The sequence below is a fragment of the Arctopsyche grandis genome, chromosome 5, assembly GCF_051622035.1.
Source record: "Arctopsyche grandis isolate Sample6627 chromosome 5, ASM5162203v2, whole genome shotgun sequence".
Classification (NCBI taxonomy): Eukaryota; Metazoa; Arthropoda; class Insecta; order Trichoptera; family Hydropsychidae; genus Arctopsyche; species Arctopsyche grandis.
In genome coordinates this window covers 19,856,186-19,881,912 of record NC_135359.1, presented here as the reverse complement: position 1 = coordinate 19,881,912, position 25,727 = coordinate 19,856,186, and the positions used below count along the sequence as shown (strand labels likewise).

The window sequence follows — 25,727 nt, the reverse complement described above, 5'->3', positions numbered from 1 at the left end:
ATCAAATAACACTAATAAATATAAATAAATCTAAAAATATTATTTATATTAAAAAAAAATAATTATAAACCTTGAACTAATTGATCGCCTTCTTCACCGAATTGTTGCAAGGGCACTAAATCACAAAATTCTGTTACAGCATTGAGGCTCAGGTTCTGGGGCTGGACCGTATGCTGTGAGACGAGCTGAGAAGCCATATGTTCTTTAAGTAGCATCAAAGTGACATTAACAGCACCTCCTGCTGGACTGGAGTTCCACACAGCCGAGTGAAAAATTCTCTTGCCAATTTTGAGGGAGCCGGATCCTTTGGAAATTGCCGAAGTCACTGTGAAATCGTTCCATCGTAGATTTGTGCAAGTCTTCAAACCTCTCAAAGATGGTTGCATCATGGCACTTTGTTGTACCTTAAGACAGATTACAGTGGATTAAAATTATTTTACTGTTTTGAAATACATACCTATTATAAAATAGTAAGTTTTATATTACCTGCTCCAAAACTTGTGCTAAGGCTTCATGATTTGCTATGACAACTGCACCGTAGTTGTCTTCCAAGTTTTTATGTACAACACTTCTACCTTTCCTCACCCTTAATTTACTGGTAGTATTATTAACAGATGAATGGTTATTGAAGTCACCGTTATTATCCTCGTTGGTGATTTCGTTACAACTGTAGAAACTGTATGGAGAATATATTTCAGATTCAGTCTCGCTTCCGCAATAAGGAAGAGAGGTCGATCTGACAAAATTGCCGTTCATTTTTAAGTAGTCATTCGACTTATCCATATTACAATCGCTTTTTCTGTATGACGAAGGCGTAGAAGTCTTTATAGACGATTTTGTACCATTCAGGCGATTTACCGGATACAACTTTCTGTCTGTATTATTTGGAATACTAGTACAATTACTGACAAACTCATAATCGCTGTCGCTTCCATTTCTGTTATGCTTACTAGTGTCAGATGCCTTCTCATATTTGTCAGAACCATATACATCATCGTAGTTATGATTCTGTTGATCACTAATAGATATATTCAAAGCATCTGTTTTAGTTGAATCATTGTCAATATCCGTTTCGCTATCATCTGAAGATGGCATCCGTTTCTTTGGAAGTTCTAATTGAGCTTCACGCTCTCTCATACTAGCCGTTCTCTCCGGTTTACGAGGAGCTATTGCCGATCTCACTTCTCCTGAATTACAAGTAAAATATAAATATAATACACAATTATGAAACAATTTCATTATACTTCAATTACAAACTAATTTCACATAATTTAAAAACAATAATTTATATTTTTAGGCTTACCTAAATTTGCATAAACATTATCGACCGGACGAGGTGGTGGAGTTGTCCATGCTGGTTGTTTTTGTTGTCGTAATAGTACGGCAGATTTTGGAGGTGGTGGTCTTGCTGGTTTAGTGGGACATCCATCCACAGTGTGCACATCCTCGTCGCTAACCTTCCTCGGAGGAGGCAATGGTTTGTTGTGAACATCTCTATAGCCTGAATCTTCATTGTCACCTACTGAGCTACAGCTGTATGTGGATCCATCAGAAATTGATAAATTGTCATTGTTGATGTGCTTAGATATGTTTATAATATCAGCATTGTTCCTCACGACTTCCACAGAAGACCCATTCAGTTCTTGTGGATGTATGATAACTAAACGAGGTTTTGGTCGAGGAGTAGACTCGCTGAACTCATCCTTTTTGGAAATAGTTTTGTGATCAAACTCAATATTCAGATCTTTTTTGTCCAATTCCTTTGAAGATCCTAATCTTAGAAGCTTTCTAAGAGAAAATTTAAGTTTACCCTTTTTTTTGTCATCGCCTATTAAATTATCATGAGAGAGTGACAAGGATCTTCTAGGAGCTGGTTCTGGAATTTTTTCAACAACTTGCACTTCACCACAAGGGTTTGGGTTAATATTTTGTCTAAATTTAGGACTGCAAGATGAAGCCCTTTCCCTTTTTTCCTTTTCTCTTACTACTGGAGAATCCGATTTTACATTCGCTGTGGGATTTCGTTGATATAAATTACCCGAACACTCTTCAATTACAGTAGATGGTGGTGGTTTTGGAGCTTTTCTTTTATTTGGCGTTAAATTAATTTCTTGTTTTACTAATTTCGAAGAATCACTTTCATTATCTTCATAAATTGAACAATTATTTGCTTCAACCACCTCTGTGTTTTTAGCATTGTTTATTTCTTCTTTAGATGAAAGACAATCCAAAGTATTAATTTTGGAATTTGAATTACTCAATGTTTGCTGTAATTGAAGAATAACTTGTTGTTGTGGGAGTACATTAGCTTGTGGTCTTTTCTGTTTCATTACTGACAAAGGTTTGACTGGTAATTTTGGTTTTTCAGGTACAATCGGTCTACACATATTAGGCTCTTTAATCATTCCATGTAAGAATGAAGGCCTCGGATCAATTTGAGGTGGAGGACTTCTGGGAAGTGCGGGTGGTTCAGACATTTCTTCGGGATCAGCTCTTCCATCTGGCTCTCCAGCTAATTCTCGACTTGCATCAGCAGAAAATATAGTCTGATCGATTTTAGGAATGATTGGTGGGAGATCGAGAATCTGAGGTTGAAAATGAGATTCATAAGTATCTTGAAGTGAGTCTGACTGGCCGTCTACTTTTCTTATATCATCCAACGATATGTCTGAGCTGGTTTTATCATCTGAATCTGAGTCTTTGTTTTCAGAATAAACTAAAATTTTTAAGCAGTCATCGTTCTTCTTTGTATGGTCAATGAATTGACGCTCGTCGCTATCGGAATCACTTTTACTACTGAAGGAGTCCTCGTCTGAAGTTATAGATTTAGCGATAGTATCAACAGAATAGTCTTTAGTTACAACTTCATGATCCCGTTCGTTATTTGAGGAATGCTTCACTGGTTCTATATCGATCTTACAAAATGTAAATTCAGGCTTCGCTAAAACATTTACTTTTGGTTTTTCAGAATCTTTTCTTATTGGAGCATTGCGGTTAATGGAATTCTTCTTGTACTCAAAAATATCAATTTTCTCGAATGTCTTTTGAGGATTTGTGTTTTCTTCAATTTTATTATTATTCGATGAGAATATTTCTGAATTTTTCTTTATATCTCCATTCTCCGGGGTTTTATTATTACCATAATTAATTCTATTATTTTCTAAGGTTTCTGATATCTCCTCAAGTAAGGACTTTTCTGTTAATAATATATCAGGTTCAGAATCTTTTCTACAATTGTTGGTTATAGAAGGTTCACAAGTTTGAACAAACGATTTCAAAATAATATTTGTTTTATAATCTTTAGATGACTTGTTTTCTTTGTTTTTATGAAGAGACGGGATTGGAGAAGGCTTTTTGTCATTTAATTTAGATATATTACTTTTGACAGTGTTCTCATGACCGAATGGAGTGACAGACACAAGTAAGGTTTTCTTTTTGCCATCAGAATCAGTTTGCATCTTACCAAGAAGAAGTGAAGTATAAGATTTTTTCACTTCACCATTAACATTCGACAATAGCAGATTCGCTTTCACTGAATTGAAATCAGTGTTTGATTTCGTGATGGTTTTCAATTCCTTTTCTTCATCGCAATCGGGAATAAAATCATCGTCTTCGGTGTCTTCGGAGAGTTCGAATTCGTCATCGTCAGACCATATATCACCACCGTAGCCAATAACTTGACAGACATCTTGCGAGAACGAAACTCCCCTCTTGTTCTTCTTTTTTGATGTAATTTTGAGTATACCACCAGGTGAGGATGATGATTTCAATGATTTTGACAAGAAGTTTGTTTTGTTTTGAAATGGTGAAGAAAAGTAACCATTTTTTTGAGTTGTGTTCTCTGTGTGCTCGTCTTTTGATTTAAAACAATTCGAGCACAAGTCTTTCTTCCAAGCATTTTGTACAAATCCTTGGCACACGCCGGACATCTTTCCTCGAGATTTTTTCGTCACTAAACCATCAGCATTCTGAAATAAGAAATAAAAAAACCCATTAGAATAACTTAATACAAAATTGTACATGAAAATGTATAGCTTCGTTGGTTTTATTCTATTTGTGAAAACACTGATGGAAGTCTAAAGAACAGGTAGGTGGTGATTTAAGATAATAAATGTGCATTTAAACTATTACAACTCCTTAACAGTCATACAAAATACCAATAAAATCAATAAGTGCGTAAACCCATAACAACAAAAAACAAAGCTCAAACTGGTAATTTATTTAAAAATCCCACCATTGTTTGCCTCACTGTCATTACTTTCAAGATGGGAGGTCACCAACAGGGTCTCGCAAATTATGACCAGGAAACCGTGTGAAAAAACCGAAACACTTGACACATATTGTATTGTTGGTGATAGCAGGCATTCAAATCAATTCCATGCCTTGAAAATGTTAACAATAATATTTAATTTTATGTGGGTACAAAATGCTCATTTTAATAGACAAATTATATATGAATCCGTACCTATTAATTAAATGATATATTATTCAGATTTTATCCTATACCTAGTTTGATTATTTAATGAAATAATTAAAACCAGTTGATATTTCAATACTGTCACCTCTAAATTACAAAGTATATAATAAAAATATGAGTGGGAAGTGAGTGGGTATATATGCAGGTATACTTAGATATAAGGATCCATTTTTGGAATTGGAAATGTGTGTATGTTATTTAATCCTGCCTAATCATATTTGATCGAAAGTTTTTATAATCCTCCAAGTTTGAAAGTGTCATCTATTATGCCAAATTATATTATTAATACAGAATGTACTTTCACTTACTAATTAATATATTCAATCTCTATTTTTTTTTTAAATATGACAATTTTGTAAGCGTGAAAGTTTTCACTTAAGATTTGAATAAATAAAACTGGTTGAAATGTGAACGACCTCAGAAAATTTACTCCAAAAGTGATCTTCACACCGGTAAAATGTAGATTTGTATTTTTACATTTTATACCGTTCGCTTAGGTTACTACATTGGACTAAAATATGTAATTATTATAGATATAATATAAAATTTCAAATATATAATTAACGATTGTGTAATGCGATTTGTAAGAATGGTGAGATAGGAGTTTTGTGCAAAATGTGATCGACCAGTTCGGGGAATCGGCTCGATAGCCCAAGACGGTAAAGCGTCCGATGGCCTCATGAATATGCTAATTTATGCAAAATCAACATAGGCGAGACGACCGCCACACTCTAGGCGACATATTCACCAGATTTAGTGAATCACCCACGTACATAATTGTGTCAAACGAATTACAATAAACTGCCTTGTAAAATAATTTTCAGAAAATCTTCCAATTGTTTAGTATAAACATGAAAATGGCAACTAAACTAAACGAACCAAATATAAACAAAAAAAAATAGTCTTTTTGACTAAAACACAGTTCTAAAAGTACTGAAAGCAAAATTTTTAAAGATTTTTTCTTTCCCCTTATCTATGTACAACTGTGTTTAAGAGTATGTACCAACATCAGTTCCGGTTTTAGGGGAGGGCAAGGATAGGCGGCGCCCAAGGGCGCCAAATAAGTTAGGGCGCCGAACGATGCGCCAAAGACGCTTTAAAATTTAAAATTAGAGCGCCAAAAGCCATTCAAAATTTTAGATTAGAGCGCCAAAGGTGAAAGTTCTTTCTAAGGGTGTTTAGAAAAAGTTGCCCGAGGGCGCGATCATGCATATTTATTAGGTATAGTCGACCCTTTCTTCCATTGATTTTGGAATATGCTTCCTCTATCACTGTAATTCCAATCTTTCTCAAAACGATTTCCAATACCGGGTCACCTTATTGATATTTTGTATACTGATTCTGAATTCTTTTCGGCTACCTTTCTTCAAGCATTCCGAGAACATTCAAAGATTTTCTTTATATAAGTACATAATATAAGCTAGTCGAATTACCCATGTTGCTAGAATGGATGAAAGTTGAATTTTGTATGGGGTCCTCTTAGCTCCAAACTCTGACCCCTTCCAAAAACCGTATATGGTCCAAGTTGAAGTACCATGACATAATATAACAAAATTTAGTAATGTTTCTAGTAATTGCAATTGAAAACTACATATATAATATATTTGAATCAACAAATAGCATTCATATTTTTATAGATTTAGTACATGTGATATTGCTCTTCATATTATATTAAAAAATTAATATTTATAGTAGTGTAGTGTAAGCAATTGTTAGACAATTTAACGAGTTCAAAGCAAAAGGTCATCGAAATGTCCCTAAGATCAGGGCAAGATCAGACGACGCGTTCACGAATTAACCTATTAGCTGGCGCCATTCCGTCAAGCTGACATGAAATTACATGTTATCTAATTGAGGCATTTGAATTGAATCTTGATCTCTATGTGGGTGTGAAGCTAAATAACAAACAGCACTATTAGTACGAGCGATTTATTTTCTAAAATTTAGGTACATTTTTGCATGTGAGAAAGTTTGCACGCATGAAGAAGCGTGAGAAAGTTTATTATGGTCACATTTTCAACAAAATCGATTTGCCATAAATAAACTTCATGCAGTGAGAACAAGTGTGTAAATTAATGTTTACATCTCCAATATCCTGGTCTATTATAAATCAAATATTTGAGTTCGTGGCCCAGCAATATTAATACGTGCGTGAACTTCGTCTCGGGGCATTGGACGCGCGTGCTCCAACACTTATTGATTTAGCACGGATCGTCTCTGGAGCTGTGGACGTCGAAGACTCACTCTCTACGGTCGTGTGTGTACATAATTCGCATGCTCAACTCTCGATAGTGCTATATTTTACATAATGGCGGGTCGTGGAGAGAGAGGGATTGTCGTGATCGACTGAGCGCAGACCCAGAGACCATTCTGCTTTGGCGCACGCGAGAGAAACTCTGCACAAAAGAAACGCGTAACTTTCATCGTTTCGGTGAACCGAAGCAGTCAAAGTTGAGAGCTTCCAAAAAAAGACAGCAGTGCTTCAAGTGGTTGATATTTCAATTTGAACAGTGGTATGAATAATGTAGACAACGCTAGACCCAAACCACATTAAACCTCACATCTAGTCAGTGCATAAGGGCGAAAATACACCGCGATGAACGTGGCTCATGGTTTTTTTAGATATTTTTAACCGTGCGAAAAAAATGTGGCGTGCCTTGCAAAGATTCATGGCACGCCCAGCACGCACCTTCCCAAAATTACCCCCTGGAGTGTTTTGGGTAAAATTGTATCCTTGTATTTGTCCTTGCTTGACAGTGATCGATAACGGTGTATCCCATATTTGAAGAAATATAGGAGAACTTGTCGACGTTCCTTGCTGTGTGTTTTGCCCTAAGCTTGAAAACAGTATACATAAAAAAATACTTAGGTGATAAATATGATCAATACTTTTGTTATATTTTGTTTCAATACAATGTTTTGTTTTTGTTATGTCTAATTTCTTTAGTTATTATTTTGTTTCTTTTCTTTTCTGTTATATTTTTGACCATTGTGGCGCATTAGGAATTCCTGTAATGCTACAATGGTCCAAACTTTAAATAAATAAATATCTACAGTAAAATTAGAACATAGGGAGGATGAAAGACATTCTAGATCATTTTGTTTATATGTAAATACGTGCCAGCACAATAATTACATAGACTACCTATAAGTATATAATATATTAACGTTAAAAATGCAAATTGATCATCAATATTGTATATGTGAGAACAGGCTACCCCAATCGAACCCTTAAATTATATGCTAATAACTTCCTTCAACAGCATTCCTTCACGTACCAGAAATCCTTTATCCTTTTGCTCTTTTATCTCCAGATCCATGGGAACCGAGGTGTCTAGAGCAAACACCCCACACGCAAGATCAACTTTTAAATTTTTCAAACGGAACAGTCAATTCTGTAGTGGTACAATTTGGAACGACGTGAGTAAGACCAGACCAGTATGTAGAAGCACTTGAAACGTCTTCAAGTGCCTAATATATTTTCGACGATAGAATTAACGAAAATTTCCTTTGATGCATTACAGCGGTACCAATCTCGGTAGCCACCTAACAATTTGATAGTCATCAGAGCGAAAATAACGACGCGGTTGAACGGTCAGATATGAAAATAAGTATGATAAGTTGGTCTATGAGTCGGGGTCGTCGATTTGTGTATACCACTTACGATGCTCAAAATACGGGCGAATGTTTATGTCGAAAAGTGTGAAACCAGAAGCACCGCGAAACGCAGACATTTTGGCGAAAATTATTACCGGTCAGATTGTGGAAGACAACGATGCGTAATGGTAAGTTACGCTAATGAAGTAAATCACACTTCCAAGAAATATTAGAAGTGAATCATACGTAGTCATACTTAGTGTTACTTACAACAACTACTTGGATTATATTAGAACGGCGATGGGCTCACGACCTTTGATAATCGTGAGACACTTTCTCACATCTAGTATTGAGATAATCCAGAAGATCTAAATTGTAGCAAAGCTATTTGTAAATAAAAACATCGATTCTTTTTCTCAAATATGTATCTACATATGCATATAAAATATCATGAGTCATGATATTTTATATGCATATGTAGATACATATTTGAGAAAAAGAATCGATGTTTTTATTTACAAATAGCTTTGCTACAATTTAGATCTTCTGGATTATCTTAATACTAGATGTGAGAAAGTGTCTCACGATTATCAATGTATCTAACCATATCATGATTCATGACATGGTTAGATATGATCACTATGATCAAGCTTAGAGTTCATATTTTCCTTAATAGTGTCATATACTATGTATGTGCATAAGTTATATGATATGTACTTAAAACAATAAATAAAAGTCGCCATGAACGAGCTCAACTTTGACAATATATTATGAAGCCCGATTACCGAAAAGCTATGAGTATCAATATTCGAAAAGTGATTGACAATCACTTTTCGAATCACTGATTGTATCTTGTTGCATTTGAGCCGGGCCACACCGTGCGACTTGCGTGCGACTTGCGGGCAACTTTATCGGAAGACTGGTCGTGCGATCAGATAAATCTTATGCAGCTGTATGAGACCGGCCACACCGTGCAACTCATCGGTCTCTCGAGTAATAAAGTCCACCGACCAGCGAGATCGTTCGCAGACGTTGGGAATGGTCTCGACAATTTTATGACCAACACGATCCCTCAAAATGTATAACGTTGTATTGAAGGGAGCCACATTTAGCGATTAGTCGTCTGCGACTACATAGTGAAAAAACTACGAACACATGTAACGTGTATCGTGACATGTTGAAAACTCTATAGTGAAATGAAAAAACTATTGGCACGAGTGACTGCATCGTCATGTATTGAGATAATTCTAGTCTCCCGAGTAGAAAGACTAGCGAGCGACCAAGTGAACGACCAAGCGAGCGACTAAGTCGAACGGTGTGGCCCCGGCTCTTTGCTCGTGCTGAGCTTTAGCAACCACTGATTTTATCATTTAAAAAATGCGCTGCAGAAAAGATGTTACTTCAAATAAACGCGTTTTCTATGAAAGCTCGTCTTGTGCGCAACATCGATATATATTTTTCATCGTGTTTCATTCATTGTTGATGTTGGTGACTTGAATGGCCAAGTTGTATTATGATCCACCATTAGCCAACCACATAGAAAATGGCTGCTGTTTTGACTTTTTAGTGCCTGGCCTTGAATGAAATATTTACTTCATTGTGTCAGAAGCGCATGTATGTATGTATGCAATTTGAGAATTACGTATTTGAGGTCGAGAAGAAGCGACGAAATGCCAAGTGTTCTAACAACTGCTTTCAAGGTAATCACGGTGCATTTGAAGAAAGAAGACACGGCTCGTACCGAGAAGATGTGATGTCACAACGAATTTAGAAGTTTAGTGTCTGTTTTTTGTCGAGATTGGAAAACGTGCGGACCGGTTCGAGCGATCCATTGTTGGAGCAGAAGAAGGGAACCACCGGCAACTGCTTTCACAACAGAGACAAGACAACCGACCGACCGGGGCGAAGACGAAACGCGTTCGTTAGTTAGAAATTAAAATCGAGCCACGTATCTAAATTGGATCTGGCTAAAAACCGGTCGGTGAACTCTCAAAAAGTAGATCTATGATGATATATGCGAAAAAAGTTTTTTCCAGACACCATTCAACGGTGGAGATCGCGTACACGCCCAATTTGGCAATCAATTTGGAAAATGAGACTTTTGAGCGATGATTCGTGCGGGCAAGTTGGAATTTTAGACGTGAGTGTAAGGATCGGATAGGTATTCGGTTTTTGTAGAAAGCTGTTTCTATTTTTTAACCCGTAGATCTTGGCAGTCGTTTGAGGAACATTCCACCTTTCACCGTTCGCCTCGCATAGCAATGACTATGAACGCATTTGACTCGTAAATTACGCTACGTACATTTCAAACGAATGTGTCAATTTGTTAACATGGTAATTCCTAAGCAGTTGTTCAAACATGTCGTGGATGAAAATTTAGACGAAGTGGTATAAATATGGATTTATGGAATCACCTGCGTAATATCCACAAATGCAATACAACAAAAGTTCACAAGTTGGGCAGTCAATCTTTGAACCATTTAGTACTTAAATGGTAAAACGAAGAATATGTATCATTTATTTTCTGATGAAAAACTAATTAAAACACATACAGCAATATTCCATCATATCCAGGAAAACCAAAAATCAATTCGCCAGAATTCTAATATTTCCATAGAAAGCAGACAACTCGTGATCGTCCAAGAATAGATGCTTTTGAAATGTGTTAGTGATTAAATTACTTAGGTAGTTACTAGCACCAATACACATATCACAAGATCTTGATATAAAAGTTTATTTTAAATTTACAAGCCTTGGTCCAGAATTTTTTGAAAAAGTAATGGTTGTCGGCGCTGTATCGAGAAAGAAAAGATCAACGATAAATTGGAATGACCATGTCCTACGAAGTTGGCAAGAATCAACTCCTTTGGATCATGGTCAATCAACGAGGAAACAATTAAGTCATGAGGGGTGGAAAAACATTTGACAGTAACGACAGAACCGCAGTCCTCAGTGATTGTTAAGAGTCATAGAATATTGAAAAAATATGTGTTCCAATTTTGTTTGAAATTAAAGTTGCGCAACTGATTGGTATTTAATATGATTGACAAGTTTTGGATTTGAACGGTCATTGTGAAATCTATCTCTCTCTCTCTCTAATATCGACATTTCTGTTCGAAGAGAAAGCGCTTCATATATGGTCTAATATAAAAAGTATTACGAGTCGTTAATGGGCAGACAACACCTGTTAGATGGTGAAGCATCAAGGACAGGTTCTTAACCCGATCTTCATGGCCAGAACTCCTCTCTCGAGAGAAAGAAACGCGTGTGGCCCAGAGCGATCTGCTAGTAGAAATCTTGACCGGTCTTCTTGGGACCAGAGGTGCAGCAGCTGGACCCGCGGTAAATCAGGTCACGGTTGGTTTGGAAGTAATGAGAAAAAAATATATAAAAAGAAGAAATTATAAAGAACTTCCATTGATACAACTCGTTCGGAAGAAGAAAAAGGCGACCTTGGAGTTCCCATTCAAGAAGTAAGTAGTTGACTTTTAAGTCCAGTTGTGTAGTCGGGCCAGGTCACCACCCTGGTACTTTGATGTAAAAATTGTTTTTTGAGTACAATTAAAAAATATTTTTGCTTATATTTCATATAAAATTTTGTATACCAAATATTGTGAGCAGACTCTCGTTTTAACATTTGGTGACTAAAACCGTATCCTCATTCAAATACCCATTTGAGTGCAGAAAAATTTTCAAAAACAGCTCAACAACCCATTGAAAAAATTATCGACACTTTGAATGATGCCGAAATCGAATCATCAGAACTGTATAATATTATATTGCAAAAAATAATAACTTACTCAGACCATTCTGATTGAATTTTCAAGTTAATTAGCATTTGATTTTTTTATAAATATTTGTGCTACCAATATTAGGATACATATTTTTAAGTAGCTAAAAAAGCGGGGGGGGGGGGGGTCGTAAAAATTAAACACCGCCCTGGTTCTTTTTATTTAGTACTACACCACTGCTTGTAACTATATCAAAAATGGTATTCAATAGCATGTATATATCTACACAGTTTTGGTAGACAGAGCCAAAAGGAAGAGAAGCAACTTCATATGTACATACAACTTTTCAAGGATTAATAAGCAGGTTTTAAATGCAGACGACCTCGCAACATTTACCGAACTTGAAACAATAAAAACACAAAATGGAAATCGACAATTATGGACTGAACAGAGTAGAACCAATAAAAAGGTAATCAAACGTTTGACAACATAATGGCATAATTATATATACACACGCTTTCAAAAGAGTGTTTCTAATCTTTAATGAATAATGCGCATCATTTTCGGCAATTGGCAATGGTAAAAAGCGTGACAACACGCCGCTAGCTGTGTTAAAACAACATACAAACGTTAAAATAATATTTGGTATAAGAAGGGGTTAGATATATGTATGTCTTCCAAAACATCAATATGTATGTAAATATAATAGAATTATTAAACATCAATGGACGTTAAATTTTCTCACAGATCCGGCAGTGTCATTGAAAATTTTTCACGGATCAACTGGTCACAAATAACCGGTTGCAGCTACGAGTGATAATTGAACAAGATTTTATATTTAAATAAAAAAGTGGGTAAATTGCGACATACTCGTCGAGCGTCTGTCAGTGCTTACATTTACGATCGTTGTTTTTTTTTTTTTTAGAAGTGAGCGTTCTCTGAAACTCTTCAGAGCGGAACTAGCGTGGCAAAAGTGAGAATGGTCCGAAGGAACGTGCCTCCTATTACGCATCCCGTGTGTTGTTGTAATGTAGAGCGGTCACTTTGACGGTTGGATGCATCGCTTGCCACGATTGCATCCATTCTCACTTTTATCCGGATGCATCTCAGCCCCACATGTTCACAACTCATTTGATATCTAGACTGTTATTTCTTTTAGCTCGTACATTTCGGACTGGAAACGTTTGTTGCACGTGTTTCAGACACAGTACATTAAAACCAAAGGTATGCAAGTACAGAATGTAGAATATGTTTTGTGCTGTAGAACGTTAATTTGAAACGGATTCCAATGCTATTATCCAATCAGTGTCTTCGTGTTGTGTACAATGAATGTCTCATTAAGCTCAAATTGTGAGAAGTTGTTAAACGTCCTCTACAGTTCTACCGAAGTAACCTTGTAACAACAGAAAGCCTAGTTATGATCCAATATAATGGCAGATCACTAAAAGGAAGCATAAGAATACCTCACTAAGTGCTTTCAGTTAGAATACAGGTTCCGTATTAAAGAGCAGCGGTAGTTTTTGCAGAGAAGCGTTTGAATTCATACGTGCATTGAAATCAAAATCAAAGATTGACCTTTGAATGTCCAGTTCGAGGAACTTACAAGCAGAAGACAGGTCTTATGGCGAAGAACAGAGATAGCGAAACCTCATCGGCGTGACCACACTGTTTCCGAAGACAGTTCCCGTTACGACCGCTGACCCAAATACTTGAATTGGCCTCACGATGCTGTAGGAATTTCGTATGAGATATTTTACAAAGTTCTAGCAGTTATAAGAGGACCGGTTCTTCTACACAACACACCTCACGCACTAATCTACTCCACTTTTGTGTATGGTTATTATCTATCCCAAAGAATACCGTATAATCTTGAAAAAAACTTGAAGCATACATAAATAAGCGACTACGCAACAGATGACCCACCTTCAAATGATGACCCAGCAGAGTAGAACCGACTGGGCTAGGTTTATGAGAATTTTCAGAGACCCAGCGTTGAATAGAATTACAGAGTGCTTGCAATTAATATCAATTGAGAATTTTAATCCCACAAACTATGATACAGCTAAAATGCTTTCCCTAATTTATCATGGCGATGGATGCTGTGACATACAATGGACAATTTACGCTTTAAAAATGATTAGTAAGTGCTGCGAAAACCTACGAAAAAATGTGCTTACATTAATTCTTAGTCATTCCGGTTCATGGGAATGGCTCGTACGACCATGTGAAATGTTTCCGGAAAATTTTTACAACGCGAAAACAAAAAGATAGTGAAAAAAAATAATAACATGAACTTCATATACAGTTAAGCTTTTTCCCACGGAGCGTCCGCCAACGAAAATTAATAATTCGCGTAGAATTTAATTTAAAATTTATATGACATTGTGATATTATTAATAAAAAGTCTTGCTAATGAATCAAATCAGTACACAATATAACAAAAAAAAAACCAACAAAAATGCAATAATTCTTACGGAATTTTTACACACATTTCGCCTCGAAGCGCATTTTGCCGAGTTTTCTTTTTATTTCCAAGATAAAAATATGATGCATTTTTGAAACGACGTATGTACATACACATGCACATATATGACGTCAATGATAAGTTACATAGATTTTGCTATACAATTCGCAGTCCCACATTCTAATGACCTCGTCCGTTCGAGCGGAAGTTATAATATACTCGATTTATGCGAGATCTGTAGCGGACAGGTAGAAAAGGTGTGTACTGGAAATATTAGAGGTTAAAACAATCCAAATGCGTAAATAGTTGATAAAAACATCATACCAATCCCGGATATTACACATTAAGTATACGCAAAAAATCTAGCAAAAGTCAAACCAAGAAGCTGTATTCGTCGTAAGTTCACCTTTTGAGTTTCAAAACGTTATGCTTGATAAACGACCTCTAACTATTCCATTATATATGTATAGATACGTCTACAGAATTCTTTGATATGTACATATGTATATGTTACAGCGAATCTGTATTTCCCACTGAAATTATACTTTCGCCAACCCAGTCGATGAAAGCATATTACACAAATCTGAAAAATTAAAATATGTTGTTAACCTGGATGCTAGATCATAAATTCATAACAGCACCAACTGGAAGAAAGGATTGAGGACTGTCCAATTTATCAAAAATAAACCATTATATTCAGGAATCAAACGAGCTGTATTTGGCCAAATTGCAAAATTTGTTCTAGCAACATTAAATTTGCCTTCTGATGTAATTAAGCATTTATATACACTGAAGAAGATATCGAAAAAAATTTGTTGGAGGTAGACTAAGTAGACACAAAATTAATAGAGGTGTCAGAAGTAAATGTAAAGTATTCAGAATATGAATTCCCTAAAGCGCCAGTGAAAGTATACTTTCACTGCTAGTATGAAATTACTGTAATATATACATCAAATTTTAAATCAGTGTTATAAAAACAATTAATACATTCATTTGTAGTTCCAAACTAACAGAACTAGGTTTCTAAAAAATTAGTTCGAGGTATATACATATGACTTCGATCGTAAATAAATCAAAAGGTAATAATAATGCTATAAAAAATTGATTTTGAATATGGCGCTCTATCGCCCACACTTCCCAGTGGTTGCATAACGACATTTATTCAAAATCGATGTGGGTTTTATGTACCAAAATCAAATTGTAATCGCCTTCCACTTTTGGAATCATCATTTCAACAAATCCCGCTTCATAAATTTTAAACGCAATTATCGAAACTCATAGTGTCATGCTGGGTAGATGGATATTATATTATATTACTCGAAGATTTGGAGAACTATGGTGACTACTATGTGAAATTTAATGGCTCGATAAAAACATGCATAAAATAATCAAAATAACAAGCATCCGTCACAGAGACATGACATGTGTTCTGGCACATGTGTTACACATCTTTGCGAGCCTGAACATTCTCAGTTTTATTGGATTGTCATCGCTGATAATTTATACATAATTTTCGGCTTTCGTCTACAAGGCTGTTGTTGTAATTTTTGGATTTATCAAGTCGATGCACATATTTGTAAAGTTACAAGAAAATCGCATCAGAAGACGTAACTTTGTGGAAATTTCACTTTGTAATTTATTTCCTTTCGCGTGCAAAGATTGCGAAAGGCACTCCGTTGCATTATTACGTTCGAGTTTCGAAACCTCGGATTGAAGCCTGCAATTTTGCCAACAAAGGATTATCTTTAAATAAACACCGCCGTATAAAAACATCTATCATTCCAAATAGGTATGATATTAGATTGTAAGCTATATTTAGTTATAGACATCAAAATTATTTATTTACAAATCGTTTATTTACATGACGTGACGTATTTAGTTCACACAAAATCTTAAGTAAATAGAACAAGTTCCACAAAAGTTGACAGTTATCTTTCACAATATGTACAAACATATTTATGTAAGTACATATGCATATCGTTTCTCAGTCGGGAACTTCAATGTTAACCTATCAGTATTCATCTATAAAAGGTTGAACATAAATAGTACTGTCACTAAAAGTTAACTATAATACATAGAATCAGTATCTAGATTATATTGAAAACCATTTTTTAAAGAAAAATATAAACAGGTAGATAAGAACAGATACGCTTCTAACACCAATTGCACCAAAAAGTTCAAAATACATATCAGTAAAGAAAAGAAAAAACCTAAGGAATTTCCATATTCCTAGTGGTCCATTCTGCAGCTGTTTTCACAACGCATTCAAAATATCTATACAATAATCGCAAAACAAAATTGATTTCACAACCACCTGCAGAATGACATTTCAACTATTCAAGGCACAGCCGTATCGAAAAGCAAGCGCGGAAATGAAAATTTCAATCATTAATAGGTCAAATGCTAGTATATGACACACTTCAAAAGTATCTAGTATTTTTATTACACAATTTCATATGTATTTTCTTGATATCGACCATTGACACGGCTATTGACATTGTGACGCCTATTTAACACCTCAGACTAGAATATGTCATCGATCGATGTATTGATCAATCGTCAAATTGACGTCAATTGATTCCAATAACCATCGAGTATACATATGTACATACATACTACCAAACCTCAATTCATATATTGTATGTCTAACACATGCGAGAAGCTATTGCGGTATTTCGTTGGTAAAATCCTGGGTATCAACTTTCGTAATGTTATCCCTGTGAGACAAGAAGACCACAATTCTGCATATTCAATTTCAGCTATTCTTCTACATTATGTGATTAATTACTCATTTCCAAGAATCAGTACGCACTTATTTAATTAAAATAATTCAGCAAGGTCAGAATAAATTTAATTGAAATAAGTTATCATTAAGCCTGCCTAAGGTCAGATGAATAGAAACAAATGATTCCATTGATTCACATCTTATGTATATTAAAAGTACATACACAAGTTTTGTAAAAAAAAAGCTCCATTGTATTTTCGTTAGTCAATTCTTTTGGTATTTAAATTGTTGATTCATTTTTGGGGTTTCGTAGAAATGCACATTTTCCAGTTCATAATTTTACTTTCAACTAGGATGTGGTTTGTATCAGCATTTCAACTATCCATAATGACTATTCAATAATAATATGTACCTACTCGAAAAAAAAACTAATAACCTTTTTTATTAATATATCTTTAATTTAAATAATAAATATTTTCCCGCGAATTAATATTATGAAAAACAAAATATGTTATATAACTTGTATAACTATTTTTCAAATAACTACTTGTTATTTTGGATGTGTATAAATTAAAAAATATTAAATTAATGTTAACAAATGTAAGCGATGAATTAACTAATATGTCGCGCAAACATATGCAAAGTCATCATCGAAAATGGACCGAAAATGTAAAGCTTTCTCATTAAAAAAGCTGAAAATTTTTTTTCCAGGATCTATTACTTCTTAACTATGACACAAAGACACGACTATTACAGCTGGAGTCCACTTAGCCCTACCGTGCCGCATTTTTTAGTGTGTTCTTACAAAAAGGCAGCGAGTATTAGTTTGCAAATAACAATATACCGTTCCATTAGTGGTCAAAGCAAGAGATAAAGTGATAAAAGAAATTAACAATAGTGAACCTTTTTTGTGCCAAAAGCAACTGACGTTATGCGAAGTTTAATTCCTACCATTAGTAAGGGCGTATGGGTGAACGTTTCTGTTAAACGTTTAGTCACTCGATTAGTTTGCATCCACAAAAAAGAATTAACGAACCATACCCCCCCAAAGTACGCAAAAACTCAAATTGTTAAAAACCAGTTTTAACTATCAATAGATTACATCCCCCTTACCCAAAAAAAACTGCAATATCCAGTAACTGATAGTATGTATATTAGTATCGCCCCTAATTGAATCAAAAATACAACAAAATCTCATTCGAAACAGCGGCTTATACTTTCAACTACCAAAGTTCACAATATGCACTCCATTATACATAGCATTATCCTCATCGTGGTATATGCTAGTTAATTAAAACGCCCGACTCATTCCACAAAACGAACAGTATGAATTAACACGAGGGGGGAGAGGTCATTGTATACTCCTCTTCCCCTTCACACTGACCAAATGTCGCTTCGCATGAAATGAATTAATTCCACGTACATACTACATACATACAAACGACCGCAAAATCAAACAAAATTACAAAATCGATAATATGTACGTATAATTTAAACACAACTCTCGCCATATGGCCACTCTAGCGAACGAACGAGCAATTCGAAAGCGAAAATATGCACATTTTTGCAAATTTACCAATCGCGTCGTTGAATACATATGCACAACGGTACCCCATCGAAACCGGAAACCACTGCACCTCCACCTTCTCCTTCCCTTCAATCGTCACGGTATCGGTGATTTGATACCGTTGTGGAGAGTACTCTGCGTTTATTATGTCAGTGGTAGAGACGAACCGGAACAGTGCATTGCAATTATTGCAAGTAATAATAATATCTATGTACTTTTTCCGCGATGCACTAAAATTCATATATGTATTTGATGCCAAGATCACGATGAATCACTGTGAGAACTATGACTAACATTTTATACAAATTTGTGGTTGTTTTTTTACAAAGGAAGTTATTATACATATGTTACAGATGAAGTGTACCTTCTTGTTGTAAAATACATTGACTAGTTGGAATATATTCCATCTAACCTGGTACCAACAACAAACACGTTATAGTTGAAGTGTATTTTCACTAGTATATATTTTGTCTAGTTGGAATAAATTCCGTCTACCCACTTAAGTTCATTCATATGTCGAATTACATTTCAACTGGTCAAAATACATTACAACTGAAAATACAATTATAAGTTGGTACCAGGTTAGATGGAGAGGTTAGGTTTTCGTGAGAACGTTACTCGATTAGTAAATTAAGTTGGAAAGTCATATTTTTGTTCTGAACACATATTCAGAGTTATCATAATATGATACTCATTACCTTAATACCTAGCAAATATTAACGCATTATTGAATTCTAAAGCATCCGTAAAACATCAAATCATTGCACATTGTTCAAAGTGTATTTGCGCTTGTAAAGATATAATTTACTAATTGAATTTGAGATAATATTTTTGGCACGGCTGTAAAATAAATTACACGCCAAATGTTAAAACGACATTTAATGTCAAATTAACATCTCTAAAATAGCTCGCACGACAGAATCGGCGTTCGCCCGGCAAATCAAACGTCAAACGGGTTGCCAGTAACAAAAATAAAATTTGACGTTTCAGTGAAATCATAACCAGTTACATTTTCACTGGTTAATCGTAATATCTCAGCAGCCAACACTTATTTATTTAAGGGTTAGGTTAGGTTAGGGTTGGCCCTATTCATTTAAGATTAGGTTGTTAGGGTAAGTATTTATTTTTGTTACTGGCAACCCATTTGACGTTTGATTTGCCGGGCAAAAACCGAATCTGTCATGCGAGCTATTTTAGAGAGGGGCATTTTTTTATTTGCCGGGCCCATAAATGGTACCCATTGAATTTTATTAGAATATGATAGATCTAAAATGCCAGTTGAACTATATTACAACTGAAAATACACTTCGACTGTAACATATATGTATATACATATAGCAAATTAGTGAAGGAGAGTCGACGCGAAGTTTAATTAAAGTAATAAATATATCAAAAAAAGGCTGTTTGATAATTGAAATATGGAGGGTGGTTTTCACACAAATTTATAGTATGGTAAAATATCGACAACGACGATGATGAAAGTTCACTTCCGACATATGGAGATTGCTGGACGATGAAGTCATCACACGTTCGACACAAATATAAAACGATCGATCGCGATCGTCTTCGCTCGAAACACATTCAGGACGCACTTTCTCGTTTGAATTTTTTTGATTGAGCGCAACAGGTTAATTGTCGACTCGCGTGTGCAGATCTGACCGATTACCGAAACTCAATGTTAGTAGAATGTTTCTACTATTAGATACATACGTAGTACATATAATATAATATGCAGGGTGTTAATTAATAGTAGGAATTGAAAAATAGAATATTCGGTGGTTATGGAGAATACATTATACATACATACATACATACATAATGTCAAAAGTAAGCTATTCAGAAAGGGAAACTTTATTATAAAAAAAATCGTGAGAGTTGTTTTTAACTAATATTATTGATTTTTAATTGAAATTCTGAATAAATTACTATTTACATATTATGTATGTATGCATAAAAACTTTCGGGTAACATTTTCTGATTTTCAACATGGAATTCTTGTATAAATGAACTACAAAAAACTGCAATTCTGTATGAAAAAAACGTTTCGAGTTTCCTACTGACATTGAATGCATCCAAAACTTTTTGATTTATATGGCCTGTTTACTTTTTCGAAGAACAGAATACGAATGAATACCGTATTCAAATATAAAATGCCACTCTGCCTGAAGAAAAAGATCTTCGATCAATGTGTCTTGCAAGTGATGACGTATGGATGCGAAACTTGGGCATCGAAAGCCAGAATGCTGCGTAAGGTAAAGTGCACCCAGAGAAGTATGAAACGCTGTATGCTTGGCGTAACGAGGAGAGATTAACAAAGCACGTGGGTTAGAAGTATGACAAAGATGGTTGATATTATCTAGTGGTGAGAGCAACCTGCCCATTGCCATTTCAATTTCTTTGCTCTCACCATTACCAGTGGCGTAGCTAGGAATTGGGCCCTCGTGTAAAAATTAGGCTCCCGGAAGAATGCACTCAATAGTGGCGCAGTCGCGAGAAATCCTAATTTTCATAGGCGCTCAAGAAGAACTCACGCAATATAATTCCGCAAAAAAGGGTCAACACCCTCAGATAACATACAAACTTTAGCTTTAAGAACCGACGATAGATGGATAAAAGAAGTGCTCGAATGGTACCCGAGAAAATTTAAAAGGGTACAAGAAAGATCATAAGGGAGATTGGTGAAAATTACTCAACAGAGAAGAATGGAAGCGTGTTGGCGAGACCTTCATCGATGGATGGCGAATGGCTGTGAATGATGATGATATATATGTAGTTCTTCATTCAGCCTATGGTAAAGTTTTATCTAGATATAATCTAGCAAGGCAAAAAGAATGCCATTTAACGAGTTAGGAATTATCTAAATTCTCAGTAGGCTTGATGATTCCATGAATATGTAGGTATTAACTTATGTATTTAAAAAAAATCATTGAAATAACGATTTAAAAGCGAACGTAAATGTGTTCGAAATACATATTTATAAATAATGGCTTTTTAATGAAATTAGAATTCCGTAAAAATCGATGTAAAATTAGTGAGGCACATCTTCAAAAACGTACATAAATAAATATTAATGAATAGAACAATGGATGAAGATACACCACACTGAGATAATGTAGGCTAATTAGAAAAAAATAGTACAAGCGTATAAGTGCGAAGAGAAAGCTTTTCAGCAAAGTAAATGTTGTTTTTTTTTTCATTATAATTAACCAATTTAATTCGTATTAAATTTTAATTCACATAACTATGTATGCATATTGGACCGTATAAATGAGATCGTTAAAGTTTTATTAATTGAATCTTATTAATTCAAACGCAAATATGACAGTACACATATGTACATATATACATACATATATGTATGCAAGCATTTTAGTTGTGAAAAAAATCTAAAAATTTAAATATGAATGGATTCTATTTTCAAACGTACGATGCATCTTTTTCACTCGTCGCATAGAATCTTTATCGATATTCATTTATATTTTAGAACACCCATTTACGTAGAAAAAATGCAATGGCAGACTAACCATTATATTCGTGGCATTATATGTATTTCATTGAATGAACTTCATTCATAATAAGCACGTAAATACACGCGAATACACTTTGCATGAGCGATTAGGGTCAACTTGGTATGCCAAATGATACATATTCGTACCATAAATCGAAAACCATTCATGAGGAACGCATCAAAACATGTCAGTAATAATAATCAGGATTTTTGTTTCACATAAAATGTGATAAAATAAAATATTCAGGATTTTATTTTATTAATATACGTATGTATGTATTTTATTAGAAGAAGCGGGTCGCATAACTGGTTACCCTTTCTTGAAACCAATTAAACCATTAAACCGAAGTAGAGAGACGGTTCATACAATCGTACAGCCTGCAAAAGCTGCAAGGACCTTGGAAAACAACTATAAAATGTAGTTCAAAACTTTTGCTCCTTTTCTTTAATAATACATACATATATTGAACTATCTACAATGAAGATATATCCTCCCACGGAATGGAATTCTTTAGATTCGATACCGGTTATTAGATTCAGATTTTTTTATAGCATTAGAATTTGAATAGTGAAAAAAATGGGATACACGTAATAGAATAAGTTAAATTTAGAAGACTGGATACGTCGATCAGATGAGATAAGATAAAGCTCAAAACTGTCAGGAACTTTTTATACAAAATGTTCATCATCATCGTAGTTAATTGCGTAGACATTCAAAGGTTGATTTCGATAATTGGATATCGAAAATTACACCTACATAACATAAGATTTTTAGTCAAACTAAATTTTACATACATTTGAATTAGCTAGAAATGAAATCAAAGTCGACATTCGTCTTTGAAGAACGTTTATGAATATAGAAATATAATAATAGGGGTTTAATAATACCAGTCTAATAAAATATATGTCAAAATTTACATATGTACGTTTATAATTTGATATTGTAACAACTTTTGAACCACTGATAAAATCATACTCACTTGACAGTTTGAAGATGCGTTCAAAAATTACATAGAATCCAAATAACTTCAAAATGTCAAAAGCACTCAAATCACTTTCAAGTTCGATGATAACGGGTCGTAATATCGCGTTTTATGTTCGAAATTTACAAAATTCAAAACAACATTTGACGTCGCGAATAGCACAGACTACACGTCCTACCCGGCCAGCAAAAGTACCGCGACTGATTCAAACTGCAGATGAATCGTTGAGACCTCGAGGCAAACAGGGAAAAAAGAGTGAGCGAAAGAGATATCGGATATGGTTGGTTAACGCTATAGAAAAGGACAAAGATAAGAATAAATTTGTTCGTAATTGTAGAAAGTTTTCACACAAGTTCAAGAAGACGGTCACAAACGCACACAACTACACATTTTTTACGCATTTATTATTGTTGTCGAATTGTGAATGTGCAACTGTAGCAAAACCATTCTTTTTTTTGTTGTCAAAATTAATATTAAATTTTTTTACGGAAACTTTTTTTCTTGCATTCATCACATACATTGTATAGTAGAAAAAAAATACAAGAGGCAGGAAACATTTGTTCTTTATTTATTTTAGTAACTGAGTACATCTGCACATACATATGTATATATTTTTGGTACGTTTGCAGTCATTTGTCAATGAAATAGTAAGGGACAGTTATTTTAGTGATTTTTTGGAAATTGCATCTAAACAACTTGTAATTCTCCATTCCGTTTTTATATCGAATGTCATGTATAGACGTGCATATGCTAGGGATCGAGTTACTATTTTTAATTTCTTAGAAAAAACATGTTTTTACCAGCTTTTTTACCCTCTTGCTTTGAACACTTTGATAAAACCAGTGGCGGCTCGTGAGAATTCAAAGTGGGGGCTGCAGAGATGAATTGGGTTGTAGTATGTAGCTCGTTGACCATACCAGTGACCAAATGCAAACAAATAGCATGCATATGCACAATACTAGGAAGGATGCAGTGTACATGAATATGTACTCTAATGGGAGGGCTGCAGCCCGCAGCCCTTGTGAACGAGTCGCCACGGGAGGGAACGATCTATTGTTATTTACAATTACCCTGACTATTAAAATTTACAATAGTCCTGTAGCTTAGATGAATAAAACGGTTCTATGATTATTCCCCACAAGAGGATTGCTCACATGAGTTTTGATCACAGGAGAATAAAAAACAAAGAAAACTAATATTAAATAACAATAAATCCAATAGCAAAATAAAGTTTAAAAATACCTATGGAAATTCACAGACAATACTCTTATTGAGAATAGTCCGTTTGGGGAATAAATTTGTTGATTTTCTTTTGAAAGATGTGCCGAATACAATAATGAAAAAAATTTGATCTAGTTTTAAGAACTTAAAAGATTTCTAATAAATTAAATTAAGTACAAAGCTAATCATATTTCTTAAAAATAAAAATCATAATCTACAGTAGTGTTGGCCGGTTAGATGTTTTATCTCTATCGCACAGTCCACAGTTGCATGTGTGTAAGCAGTGTTTCCGAGGAGAGCTGGCGCTCCTACGAAACACTCCTCGGACACGTGCAACTATGGACTGTGCAATAGAGATACAGCATCTGACGAACTGCCACTGATCTACAGATAAATGACTAAATTCCTTATGTATAAAGAGCGGACCCAGAGCGCGCTGTTCATTGTTCACATGTTGTAAATGCATTGTTAAAGGTTTGCCGAACCTTTTTTACAAAGCATTTACAATAATGGAACAATAGACAAAATGTCCCAATTTGGGTAAGGTGTCAAACACCGTTACACCCATCCAATTTTAAAGAAATGTCACATTCGGTCGTTTGCATTTCGATTGTGACCTTTCAAAATACATTCAGTACATTGGTAGAAAAATGCCAGTGTGCCCTTAAAGCTCAAAGGAATCGTTCATATGACCCAAAAATCTAATGACGTGCACAGCCTTAGATACGATATAATAATGCGTTTTGAGTATCGTTAAACGATTTAACCTAGCAACGTGCGTCAAAAGTGGGTGAGCGTAATAAATTCCGTCCTAACCTTTTGTGAAAGTACATATGTATGTATTTATAAATTATAATATTACGCTTCTTCAATATTAATAATCTTATTGTATTATTCAATCTAAGCAATAATTAAACGTTGATTGTTGATACGACTCTTACAACAAAAAAAATTGTATATAAAAATTTTCCCATGTGTAACAAAACTTTCGCCGTATCAAATGTGTATGTTATTGTTGTCTTTTGTTATGCAGTGTGATATTGATATTGTGCATAATAGTGAATACGCATTATGAACAGAATAAAAAGTTGATCTGTTAAATAATTACAATTTTTTGTCAGATTACATTTACCAAAACATTGAGTAAAAAGTCGGCCTGGAGTTTTGTTTTTCTTGAAGAAGAAAAATTTTCAAAAATTGAAAAACCATACGAGATGTAATAACGATAAGTAAACATTTCAACAGCTATGTGCACTAATCCATCACATGTTTGCTTTAGAAGGGTTGGCCCGCTATTTTTCCCTCATAGAAAAAAAAAACAAAACGTAAGAACAGCATCTATAGTTAGGGTTGCCATAATTGTCAAGCATTGATACGGGACATTTAAGTGCTACATAAATAAAACATGGAAAAGTAGGTAGGTAATAGTTTATTTTAAAAAATTAGTCTTTTTT

General features: G+C 34.6%; 1 protein-coding gene across 3 annotated transcripts in view; it reads right to left on the bottom strand.

Moving 5' to 3' along the window:
- Positions 1 to 25,727, bottom strand: part of LOC143912184 (uncharacterized) — a 62,204-nt gene that overhangs the window by 1,364 nt on the left and 35,113 nt on the right. Inside the window, exons 1-4 of one of the 3 annotated variants that reach the window (XM_077431423.1) lie at positions 23,050 to 23,254; positions 1,304 to 3,968; positions 487 to 1,187; positions 71 to 404 (exon numbers count right to left, since the gene is read on the bottom strand). In XM_077431423.1, the coding sequence (XP_077287549.1) occupies positions 71 to 404; positions 487 to 1,187; positions 1,304 to 3,929 (3,661 nt within the window). In that variant the 5' untranslated portion in view covers positions 3,930 to 3,968; positions 23,050 to 23,254. Of the gene's footprint in view, positions 1 to 70; positions 405 to 486; positions 1,188 to 1,303; positions 3,969 to 23,049; positions 23,255 to 25,727 lie in introns of those variants that run through there. The other 2 variants (XM_077431424.1, XM_077431422.1) reach the window with 2 other exon arrangements.